The sequence below is a fragment of the Eurytemora carolleeae genome, unplaced genomic scaffold, assembly GCF_000591075.1.
Source record: "Eurytemora carolleeae unplaced genomic scaffold, Eaff_2.0 scaffold1737, whole genome shotgun sequence".
Lineage (NCBI taxonomy): Eukaryota > Metazoa > Arthropoda > Copepoda > Calanoida > Temoridae > Eurytemora > Eurytemora carolleeae.
Genome location: NW_019402120.1, coordinates 11367 through 24941, shown reverse-complemented (window position 1 = coordinate 24941; position 13575 = coordinate 11367). Strand labels below are relative to the sequence as shown.

Sequence of the window (13575 nt, the reverse complement as noted above, 5' to 3'; positions counted from 1 at the left end):
TTTAACTCCTCTATTATCCTGGGTTTCCTTAATTCTGCACAAGATGGAAAGACTTTAAAGCAAAGGAAAAAAGGGATCTTCTACTGAATTCCTTCATACCCTTCCTCCTCCAAACTTCCTTATCTCTTTACTTTTGCTCCACAACTCAATGTCACATGAACTACTTGGAGAGGCCTCAAAACCTGAAAAATGTCCCAGTCTGGAAATATTATGCTAAAAGCAGCCTGAACAACTGTGTCAGCATTCCTCGTTAAAGCAATAAATTCTTTAACTGACTCAGTAATGAGTCAGTTAAAGAACAAAAAAACTCATACACTAACATGTGTAAACAAAACAGAGTTCAGAAAAATAGGAAATCAGGAGCATCTCAACCTAGTTCTAATCTAACAGCATGGCAACTGCCACGATGTTACAAAAAAAAATTTATTTCAAAATTAGATGAAATAAATATGTAAAAATATTTGATTTCCCAGAAAAAAATTTTTAAATTTTTATCAAATCCATCCAAAACATTCTCCTATATTAAATAAAACTAAAGTACCATTAGGATGATCATTAATTGTGACAATCATCTCAGTCTTAGAAATTTATTTCAGAAAAACTTAAATTAAAGTTGAGGGCAATATTAGCTCAAGTTTTAGTTTAACAGACAAGTGAATCTGGAATGCCCCTTTTTAGCTAAATGCTCACTTAAAATTACAATGACAGTCCCTTTAATTACCTAATGAGTAAACATCTTGTTGCTGCTGCCATACAGTTGTAGATCAGGTTACCCAACTAAAAATATATTTTTGATAAATTAAAATTTTAAAATATTTTGAATTATTACTGGGAGAGCTCGGTTAAGATGAAAAGGGGTGTAGGTTGATACCTTTTTACTATAGCATTAGATTGGCACTAATTATAATGCTCTGTAATGAAAAATAGGTATCAAATTTACACCCCTTTAATTTTTCGAGGAAATTGTGAATACATAACTGCTACTATACAATGTTTGTTATTGATTTGATAAACTGCTTCCTGAGCAGTGAGCAATACTAATACGCTAAAGGGACTGTAAGCATAATTTCCAATGACCTTCCATGCAAAGATAGCAATACCCATAGATAAAGATAGATTGCACATAAGACGACATTTTTTGTTCTTGAAAGATATAAATGTACAGAGATGTTTTAAAGATATTCCTATTATATAGATTAACTAGGTCGGTTGTGAACGTTGGCTGTTCTTATGTCATTGAAGTATGAGTTCGCGGACTGTACAATTCTTGGTGATTTTGCGTACATAAGCTATCAGCCTATCTATGTTTATTTATTTATCTATGGCAATACCCTTTAAACCTCGGTGTGATATAAAATTTGATAAACTGAAGTTGTTTTTCTGAAAAGTGTTCAATTTCTGTGAATTTATCCAGTCTTTCTTATAAGCAAGAAAAGCTCACACCACAGTCTAATAATTTCATGATTCGTGACGGTACAACACGTACTGTATATACATTCAGCCGTACTGTCCAGTTTTGCTACCCAGTGTAGAGTCAACCCAGCACGTTTAATGCAACAAATCTAGCCTGGCAAGATCCATGTGCACAAGTCACTTTTGCAGAAAAACAATAAATCATAATAAATAGTTTTGAAAAGCAAAAAAATGAAATTATAATACATACTTGATCGAAAAACGCTTTAGGCTGTGAATAGGGGATTGCCATCATTGCATAGAGGGTCCTGGGTCACTTTAAATTACGTTTACAATTGGATAAGAATCTATATATCAAGGTATTAATGCAAGGAAAGTTATTTCAGAGGTGTCAAAATCTTTTGTACTGCATTGTACTGTCTCTGGGCGGTAATGTAAACACAAGACGGATGTCGAAGCCTGACATGCGATCCATCTTTTTCATGTAGAAAATCAATGAAATATTCTGGTCATAGTAAACTATTATGTGAATTATCAAAATTATCAAAATGTAATGCTTTTGACCTCTTCCGATACGAGATGAACACTGATGCATCTATTCTTGTTCACAAATTCCGCCCAGAGAGAACTGACATTACAACCTTGCTATATATAAAGATGTAATAGTAATTTATTTGACTATTGTGTACGATCTGTATTTGCATAAATGTATGCATACGTAACCCATTACCTTGTCAATTGATTTGTTGGGATTTGAGATAAAAAGTATAAATTATTAAATGGAATGAAACTTCCACACGAGCAAAAGATGCCTTTATTCATTAGAGAAGGCGATATTTGTTTACAATCTTTATTAAACCAACCAAAATGCGTAGAATTTGCGTAAATTTTCCGATGCCACATCTGTTTATAGAAAGTCTTTGGACAAGTTTATATTTTTAGATAAAAAATTTTAAATTAGACACTTTTGGACATCTCCCCTCGGTACAATAAATTAAAATTAATTTGTATTCTTTTCTAATTTGTAAATACCGGATTCCCAGCAAAGGATAAAACTAAAATAAAGACCTGAAACTCTTTTAATATGACGATCTGAAGGTTTAACTGTGGTTTACATAAAAAAAAATTATTTACAATTCTCATCAGACAACTTTACAATCTAACTTTACAATCATGATGAATGAAACGATAATCACAAAATATCCCTATCCTACCATTTCCAAAATATGGTCTGTCTTTTTTGAGCATTTGATTTGCCAGAGTAACGTAGCCGGATTAACTGTCAATTAATTCCGGGTCTTTCTGATTATGATTTTTTAATGAAATTAACGGGTTTACAGCTGCAGTGCAGTATATTATTATAAAAAATAAGAGTAAAAACAAATTCCGTACAGTCGTCTTTAAAAGTTTCATCCCTCGTGGGTAACCCTGTGGGTCACCTCTTTTACGAGCTTACATTTACATAGAGAACTGAGATGAGCAGAATATGACATGAAGTTTCATGATCCAGAGTTCCCTGCCAGGAGTATATTTTTTAAAAAAATTTAAATTCAATCCCGTAATGGTCAATAATTCAACAATTAATGAGTTGTCTTTTCATTTACAACGCCGCATATGCAGATAGAAAAGGCGAACAAGTTTCATTGTGATCAAAAGTCAAAGTTCTGAACTGTTAGATCCACGTACCCAGAGTGTTAGAAATGTTTAAAGCTTCATATTGCTGAATTGGTAAAAAAATGAATTTTTGGTAAAAAGTAACAAAAAGGGGGAAATCCCATTTATGAACCCCTGTTCCCTGGAGTAGTAGAGGTCCAACTAGTAAGCTGTAGTTCCGAATAGGTATTATAACTCCAGTGTACACCAATCTAAGACAAGTAAAGTTTCAGGGAAAAAAAACCTGGTAAAAAAGTTCCAAATTCCTTAAATTCTAGGACTACATGTCACTGGAAATAAGGTCTCAGGAATCAAAGTACTGAAGAAATATATCCGAGAAAACCTAGACTAAAGTTGTAAGACTCGGGAAATTTAAACAAAGTAAATAAGGTCCGCAAATAAAAGTTCAAAGACATTTTGTGCTTAATCGTATGTGCTTAATGCACAAGTTGAGCCAGCCGAATCACGGGCAGCTGTAGTACATTTGAATTTCCGAGCCGGGTCAATTTTACCGGTCCCAGTTTGTACTGTACCTAGCTGTACAAGCCGGTGCAACAAGGTTGACGTGATCAGACTTTATGCTTCATATAGGTTGAATTTACTTTTACTAGAAGGGCAGATTTGCGTGAAATGTAGTATGAGGCTCCAGGGGTGCAACTAAGTCTTTATGGCTTTCTTTGGATTTGGTTTGAGTCACATATTGTTGATAATTTGCCCTAACAGATTTAGTTTTGTTCAAACAAGACGTTTTTTCCATATTTAACATGCATTTTTATTAAAAAACAGAACATAGATAGATAGATAGATAGGTAGATAGATAGATAGATAAAAGACGTTTGAGTTAGAAAACATTACAAGAAATAAAAGTCAAATTAGAACTTTATTGCCGAATCTTTCTCTCACATAAACAGGAAAAAGATCGTCGTTCTTAAAATTTAGAAAGTGTATACTTTGACAATTTCAAATTTGTTTGTTTCTGCAAACATCCGCTAGTGTATTTTCGAGAACTTAAAATACAATTAACAATTATGTAAAACTAAACTATTCTTTTGTGATAAATTTTTGTATAATTTAATTACAGCTTGGATAACAGTGTTACCCACATTCAAAGGACAAGACTGTTAAGAAGACATAAAACTTTTAAATCTGAGAATTCCAAGGTTAAATTAAGTCTTTTTCCTTGATTAATTATTTAAAGGTAATGCAAAGAGAGAATTAAGTTTACTGCAATCATGAATATGAGGAATTTTGAAAATTGAAATAAAAACTATTTCAATACATCTTTTTTCAAAATGGACTAACCTGTGAAATCCTTCAAGACATATGAATATATTAACTGATGTATTGAGACTGCTGCGTTCAGTATAGAATCCGTACAACTAAATATAAGGGCTATTTCTATTGGTTCAGAATAGGCCACAAACACATGACTGAACCCTGATTGGATCAGGCGCTAATCGACTCAGCATACAGGAGTGGCGGGACTCCTATGCAAGACGGACTAAACATCAGACCAGTACTGCAAATAAGAAAACCATAGTTTATGTGGGTTAAGGTTTCCAATTGGATCCTTATGTTGAGTTAAAGTCTTTTGGTCTGTCAAAAATCTATGAAAAAAAAATGTCATTGCGCTCTGAAAAAGTTGTCTCTATTGACGATAATTCATCGAAATAATATGATACACAGTTCTGAAAACTTGAATATTCAAATTTATATGTGAAAATCATCTATTTCAATTATAAAATATCAATTGTCACTTTCTGTTGAAATCATAGATATACAAGAATAATTTATCTAGGGTTGAACTAAATCCATTTAAAACTCAAAGTCATTTGAAGTTGTAATGTATCTCTTATCTTGTACCAGGATGGCCTCTGCCATGCATGATGGATGAAACTGTACCGACCATCTTCCTTCTTGTGCATGGTCTTTGACAGATGAAACTGTACCAGTCATCTTCCTCTTGTGCCAGCATGGCCTTAGACAGATGAAACTGTACCAGCCATCTTCCTATTGTGCCAGCATGGCCTCTGATGGATGAAACTGTACCGGCCATCTTCCTCATGTGATAGCATGGCCTCAGACGGATGAAACTGTACCGGCCATCTTCCTCTTGTGCCATCATGGCCTCTGACAGATGAAACTGTACCGGCCATCTTCCTCTTGTGCCAGCATGGCCTCTGACTGATGAAACTGTACCGGCCATCTTCATCTTGTGCCAGCATGGCCTCTGACAGATGAAACTGTACCAGCCATCTTCCTCTTGTGCCAGCATGGCCTCTGACGGATGAAACTATACAGGCCATCTTCATCTTGTGCCGGCATGGCCTCTGACGGATGAAACTGTACCGGATCAGACCGGCAAGGCAGATAAAACTGTGCTATACCTTCCTCTTGCACCAACACAGTCTATAGGGACAAATAAAACTGTGCAGACGAATGAAACTGTACCGTACCTTCCTATTGTGCACACATTGTCTATAGGGAAGAATAAAACTTTACCGTACTTTCCTATTGTACACACACGGTCTATAGGGACGAATAAAACTGTACTATACCTTTCTATTGTACACACACAATCAACAACAAATGAAACTGTACCGTACCTTCCTATTGTACACACACAGTCTATAGGGATGAATAAAACTGTACCATACCTTCCTATTGTGCACACATGGTCTATAGGAAAGAGTAAAACTGTACCGTACCTTCCTATTGTACACACACAGTTTAAAGGGACGAATGAAACTGTACCGTACCTTCCTATTGTACACACATGGTCTATAGGGACGAATGCTTTTAACCTCATCTTGCACCTTCTCTTGCACCAACCAAGGAGAATTGAATAGAAGGAGGGGGCGATAGGGTTTCCCTACACTTTGCTGTGACGTTTTTGGACTGCTGAAGAACTAGTTTTTCGGAACAACAATAACAAAGGCAGCCGATCTAATGTAAACAAACATGAGTTAGTATACGGTGAATCTTCATCTAACGCCAGAGATGCGCCAGATGTCTGTTTATCATTTGTGTTATTGTTCACAATCTTTATTATTGTTGTTAGGCAAAAACTAGTTCTTCAGCAGTCCAAAAACGTCACAGCAAAGTGTGCGGAAACCCTATCGCCCCCTCCTTCTATTCAATCCTCCTTGGCACCAACAAGGTCTATAGTGAAAAATGAAATTGTATCGTAACATTCTTTAGCTCTATGTAATGGAGGATTATATTGAACCAAAATTACATCTTACCAATATTGTCGCCCACACATGTATGTAGTTTGTTTAATTTTAAAATTCACACTTAAGATTAAAACTACGTTTATTTTAGAGAGATTGAGAAATATAATTTTATTTTTCTTTATATTTGTTAATTCTTGTAATCTTTGTATTAGTATACTTTCTGACTTAACAAATAACAAACTTTAAGACTTTCTATTGTAAGCACTGTAAGATTTTTTCAGAACAAACTGATCAGTTTTATTCTTATTGTCATATTTGTTATGGAATTGATAAATAAATACTTACAATAAATATGTTGAGAAGTGTTCCAAGACACGCAAGACTACTGGATATATGCCAAATGTTCTTATCTAATAAAATATTTTTATATGCAAAGTTTGGCTTTAAAAATATGATATAGTAAAATTTTTCATTTTCTTGATTAGGTTTTTAGAAAATTAATGTAATGTAAAATCTTTCAGGAATGAACACTCTCCTAATAATAATCCTAGCATTTTAAGATTAAACAGATATTTTTAAAACCTCACAAAGTTTGGTATTATGCCTTGCATTATGTTCTAAATTTCAGAAAAATATTTTTTTTAAAGTTAATAAAAAACTATACGACATTTTGAAAACAATGTTCGAAATTTTGAACGAAATGTTCGAAATGTCTGAAAAACTTACCAAATTCCAGAGAAGGAAGGGAGGGAGATGTACCCTCACTCATCCTTAAACCAAAAATAAGGGTTTAACTAATTCTTTTAAAACATATTTTGTAACATAATTTAAAATACGAAAATAAATTTTCATTTATAAAATATAACAAAAACATACAAAAATAAGTGCTTCAGGAGAGAATATTTAAAAACCTCCATAATAGAGGTTGTGGGAATATTTCCCCCCAATTCTAAAAAAATGAAAAGTAAAGGAAAAGGAAAGTTACATTTTTTTGTATACATTACATTCATAAAACTGGTGGTGAATTTTTAGCCTTACGACGATGAACTAACAACTTTTAGAAAAAAAATGGTTTGAAGAGTATCGTTGTGAATGAAAGGTTAGATTGAAATTTCAACGACAGTCCTTAAAACAAAAAATAACAACATTTATTTATTAATTTGCAATTAAAACCATTATTAAAACCACTTTATTTTCTTTAAGTTGACTTTTATTGCTTTGAGCTAGTTTTTTTAATAAAAGGTATTTACCAAAACAATTTGTCAAATCGTTTTCCTTTAGAGTTGTTGGTATAATCGTATGTCCGAATAAATATCTATATAATAAAACAAGACATTTGTATATATGTTTCCTATAGCCGGCAAAAAGGCTGGATCGAACGGGCTGAATTTTTTTTAGGGAACCCAGGGATATCCCGGGGGTAGCATAGTATAGGCTTGAAAAGAACTCAGTAGTGAAAAGCCAAGATTGAGCAATGAACTGTACGATACTACAGGGTGTCCCAAAAAACAAGGGAATTCAGTGGCGAATTGGATATCGTCTTTGTTATGAATTAGCATTGTAATACCTAATTTCAAAAGCCATAATATTATTATGTCTGCAAGAGTTTATTTTATGAAAAGGGTAAAAGACTGTTAAGATATGTCTATAATGTCTCCGCAAGATGAACAGTGAAGACGGACAAGTTTACTCTGTTTGTATACTGCAATTTTCTTGTTTTACTAAGCAGTCAAAACATAAACAAACAAATTGTGAACATAGCAGACGAAACTCTTACAGATTACAGCTTTCTCAGTTGGTATAACTATACTAAATCAAATAATTAATCAAAAAGACGATATAGAATTCGTCACTGAATTCCCATGTTTTTTTGGGACACCCTGTATATACAAGTTGAGAACCCTTGGTTGGGGTCTCAATAGACTAAAAAAATTAAATGTATTTTTTAAATTTTCATTTTAATTCCACGGGCAACGCCGGGAACTTTAGCTATTTATTTAAAGTGCAATGACAGCAAACTCATGGGGCATACAATTTTGATATAATGTAAACATCTCAGATCTCAGGAGGTATCCAAACGTGAAATAATACAATGATTATTAAAAACTACAAAAACTGCAAAAAAATAGAAAAATATTTCTTCCTTTTTCTAACTTTAAAATTCTGCAAAAATAAATATTTTCTGCTGTATATATTCACTACGTATAACATAATAAAGAAACCAAAATAATCCATCTTTAGATAAAAAACATGGATATCTTTAAGTATTAGATAAAGGTATACACGGTGCTGCTGTGAATATACACCACTTAAAATATTTTAAAGTAATCTCTTTTCTAATAAACACCTTCTCTGTATGGGAATAAAAAGAGAAGAGAGAAACTGGGCAATTAGAGGTATTAAAGGGACTGTGCAGGATATTAGAGGTATTAAAGGGACTGTACAGGATATTAGAGGTATTAAAGGGACTGTACAGGATATTAGAGGTATTAAAGGGACTGTACAGGATATTAGAGGTATTAAAGGGACTGTACAGGATATTTTCCAACGCCTGTAAATCTTTATCTGTGCCTCAATCCGAAAGATATCGTCGTATTTGTATATAAAAGTGTTCAATTCTTTAAATTTCCACAATTCACTACTGTGAAAAAAACACAATTTGAAATTATTAACTTTCAGATAGAATAAAACATGGATATGTTTTATTTGCTCGGAACACCCAAAGGAGAAACATGTTAACAAAGATAAACTAGTCACTTAAAAAAATTCTCTTCTAATAAATACCTTCTCTGTGAGGAATGAAATAGAGAACTGCAGAGAGAGATGTTTAAACCAGGGGAATTAGAGATACTAGAGGGACTGTCCACGTTTTTTTGGAGTGACCCCCCTCCCCCCCCGCACCAAAAAAAACATGTATATATCTGTATTTTTTAACATAATCATTTTTTAAATTTAAATTTTAACAAGTTTCTAAAAAAAATCAGATGATAGTAGATGCAAATACTTTGACATTTCTGTTTTTCTTGATCTACCTTTTCTTCTTCCACATCTTCCACATTTTCCACATTTTCCACATCTTCCACATCTTCCTCATCTTCCTCATCTTCCACACCTTCTTCATCTTCCACATCTTCATCATCTTCCACATCTACCACATCTTCCCCATCTTCCACATCTTCCACATCTTCCACATCTTCCTCATCTTCCACATCTTCCACATCTTCCAAATCTTACACATAACCTCGTTGATCTTTCAACATGTTCAACTAATTTTGGAAAAATAAAAGTAATTTTTTTTTGCAATTGCCGAGTTGCAAGTTTTCAGACCTTGAAGAGGCCAGGCTTTCCTGTTTTTCTAGAAAATATATATATATACATTCAAAGCTTTTCATGCCCGATTCAACACGGTAATTTTAAAACCTTTATCTGATCAAAATATATTTTTTTAAAAGTGTTATATTCAGATATCTACTTTCTACTGTCTTATACAGAAACATCAATTAGAAATGAGAAGCAATCAGAAAAAAAGCTATTCTTCTTGTTGCTGCTCAGATTAAGATTAAAAATAAAATGCTGTGTGTCGGGCGTGCAAATCTTTTATTATGGGGTCACTAAAAATTGCGTGTCCAGTCCCTTAACGAGAGAAAATTCATTTTTTCTTTTACGAAAAGAATCCTTATTAAATNGGGAATCAGAAGTTAGAATGAGGGGGAATCAGGGAAGAAGGGATTACAAATAAAGAAACTTATAATTAAATAAAAAACTGTAAAAAATGAAAAATCAACAGATAAATGAATTAATGAATGAATAAATGAAAAGATAATGAATGAATAAAGGAATATAAGGATGAATGAATGAATGAATGAATAAATGGATGGATAAATGAAAGAAGAAATAAAGGAAAGGATGAATAAATAACTGAATGATTGAAAGGATGAAAGAATTAAATCAATAAATAGGATTGATAAACAAATATATTATTTATAAAACGTTTTTATTCCAGTAAAGAATTATATGGCATCAAGATTTTTCTGAGTTTGAATTTGATGATTTTAATTTTTAAATCTCTTAACAATTAAAAAGTTATGAGCCCGATTTACAACAGTACCCATAAAACCTTTATCTGCATAATAGCTAGGAAGGTATTGATATATTATACAGAAAGCGTCAATCAAAGAAGTAATGAATGAAAGAAAGAATTGATGAATGTAACGGATCATGTAGTAATGAATGAATGAATTGATGAAAGTAAAGGATCATGAAGTAATGAATGAAAGAATTGATGATTGTAAAGGATCATAAAGTAATGAATGAAAGAATTGATGAATGTAAAGGATCATGAAGAAATGAATGAAAGAATTGAAGAATGTAAAGGATCATGAAGAAATAAATGAAAGAATTGATGAATGTAAAGAATCATGAAGTAAGGAATGAAAGAATTGATGAATGCATAGGATCATGAAGTAATGAATAAAAAAATTGATGAATGTAAAGGATCGTGAAGTAATGAATGAAAGAATTGATGAATGTAAAGGATCATGAAGTAATGAATGAAAGAATTGATGAATGTAAAGGATCATGAAGTAATGTATGAAAGAATTGATGAATGTAAAGGATCGTGAATTAATGAATGAATGAATTGATGAAAGTAAAGGATCATGAAGTAATGATAGGGGGAATCAGGGAAGAAGGGATTGCAAATAAAGAAACTTATAATTAAATAAAAAAGTGTAAAGAATGAAAAATCAACAGAAAATAAATTAATGAATGAATAAATGAAAAGATAATGAATAAATAAAGGAATAAAAGGAAGAATGAATGAATGAATGAATGAATGAATGAATGAAAGGATGAATGAATGAATGAATGAAAGAAGGAATAAAGGAAATGATGAATAAATAACTGAATGATTGAAAGGATGAATGAATTAAATCAATAAATAGGATTGATAAACAAATATATTATTTATAAAACGTTTTTATTTCATCAAAGAATTATATGGCATCAGGATTATTCTGAGTTTGAATTTGCTAATTTTAATATTTAAACAATTATTGTACGGCCCCTTCTTTAGAAAGTTACGAGCCCGATTTACATGAGTACCCGTTAAACCTTGATCTGAGTAATAACTAGGAAGATATTGTCGTTTTTCTATGTTGGAAGAGATAAATTCTGTCAATTTTCTTCCTTGTTTTAGCTGCATAGTATTGTGAAATCACTTTTGTGGAGAAATCGCAATTGAACTTTAACAATTTTCAGAAAGCGTCAATCAAAGAAGTAATAAATGAAAGAATTGATGAATGTAAAGGATCATGAAGTAATGAATGAAAAAATTGATGAATGTAAAGGATCATGAAGTAATGAATGAAAGAAATGATGAATGTAAAGGATCATGAAGTAATAAATGAATGAATGGATGAATGTAAAGGATGAAGACGTAATGAATGAATGGATTGATGAATGAGTTTGATGTGAAATATTTGAATAACTTGAATTTGTTCTCAATGAATGGATTCAGCATTCTCTCATACTTCGCCCCAATTGAAAACTGTAAGTGAAAAGTATAAAATATCTGAACTGGACAATAGGAACAGTTATCAATGGTTTAAATAATTTACTGTAACAAAATTTAACAAAACTTTAAATTTGTAGAGTGCGTCAAGTAAATTATATCTAAGTACATTTAACAATGTTTATATTATACAATGATCTATATTTGAGATTTTTAAATCAATTTATGATTATTTTTGTCAATTTTAAAGGGACTGTTAGCATGATTTCAAATGACCCTCCACGACAAAAATGACGATGATCCCGACCCGGATTTACAACATGATCTGATCAATAATGGGGAAGTAAGAAATGCGCAACATTGTTATAGAATTCCAACGTGATGGCATGGCATGGCTTCCATGCGCAATAGCGTTTTTTCAATTTCAGGAAAGTTTGATCAAATTATGTTAAAAAATTGTCTTTTATACTAATGACAAATACATTTTAAAGTTTATTATCAAAAAATAGCTTTTGAGAAAATGCACAGATATAGCTACACAGTACAAAGTACACATGCAGTAAGCTTAAGCGTAATATGCGTATTATGCTTCTGATATCCAGAACAACAAAGACACTGGGACACGGTGTTTTGTCCTTCAATACTATTACTTGTTGTGGCAAACAACAAAATGAATTCTAAATTTGTACAGGTATGTCAGCCAGCTATAGAGAAGGGTTTGCGCTATTATTGCGCATGGAAACCCTATTTGAAAGTTGAAATTACGCTTACAGTATCTTTAACTGGACATATAGAGGTTTCGTGATTATCAAATGTCACGCTAAAATACGAATTTGTTTCACTAAAATTCCTGGAGACTATACTAACCATGTTAACTCATTTAACCATAAATACGGGTCAGTACACATTTGCCTAGTACACATTCGCTTAGTAAACATTTGCCTAGTACACATTCGCTTAGTACACATTTGCCTAGTGCTCATTCGCCTAGTACACATTCGCCTAGTACACATAGGCCTAGTACACATTTGCCTAGTGCTCATTCGCCTAGTGCTCATTCGCCAAGTACACATAGGCCTAGTACACATTTGCCTGTATAACATTTTGCCTTTATAACTTTAGAGTTTATTTTTCGCCTATAGAACATTTTGATAATGTATAACTGTTTTTTTTGTGTCAAATTCTTAGACTGAATCAAATTTATGAACAGGTTTTTCAATTGTATTCTCAAAAGTTAATCACATCACATTTGTTTAGCAATTAAAGTTATCCACAAATTATGAAAGTTCAGAGACGACTGTGCGAAATGTATTCATGCTTTAAAGCAACAGTGACCATGTAAAGATTGCAATGCCCGATTTCAACAAAACCCTTGAAACTTAAAACCTTAATCTGATAGAAAATATGGATGATATTGTCGGTTCCCTAGGTTTAACCGTGTTTCATTCAGACAATTCCTACATGAATTATAGAGAAACCACAATTAAAAATAATCAGTTTTCAAATCATAAACATGGATATCTAATTCATACTGAATCCGACAAAGGGTTAATATAAAAATAAGAAATTAGCATTAATCCCTTTCCAATGGGATCCAGTATACTGAGGAAAAGGAAAAGAACAGTTTGACTCAAGACATGATTTAGAACAGTCCAATAAACATAAGTCTCATTTCACCAGTTCAGTTGATGTTCAAGCTACTGCTACATATAATATTGATCAAATGTCGTCTTCTTATCCCACAGAATTCTGGGTCCCATTGTGAGTGCAATCATACAAACATAAAAAGCATAAAATTGTAATTAGAGAATCTGAGACAAA

The 13575-nt window shown here is 32.4% G+C and overlaps 1 protein-coding gene across 1 annotated transcript in view; it reads right to left on the bottom strand.

Moving 5' to 3' along the window:
- Positions 1-4453, bottom strand: part of LOC111717918 (uncharacterized) — a 10297-nt gene extending 5844 nt beyond the window's left edge. The window contains exons 1-3 of the mRNA XM_023493384.1: positions 4369-4453; positions 2870-3278; positions 722-777 (exon numbers count right to left, since the gene is read on the bottom strand). Coding sequence (XP_023349152.1) covers positions 722-753 — 32 coding nt within the window. The 5' untranslated portion in view covers positions 754-777; positions 2870-3278; positions 4369-4453. The remainder of the gene's footprint in view (positions 1-721; positions 778-2869; positions 3279-4368) is intronic.
- Positions 4454-13575: the final 9122 nt, after the last annotated feature.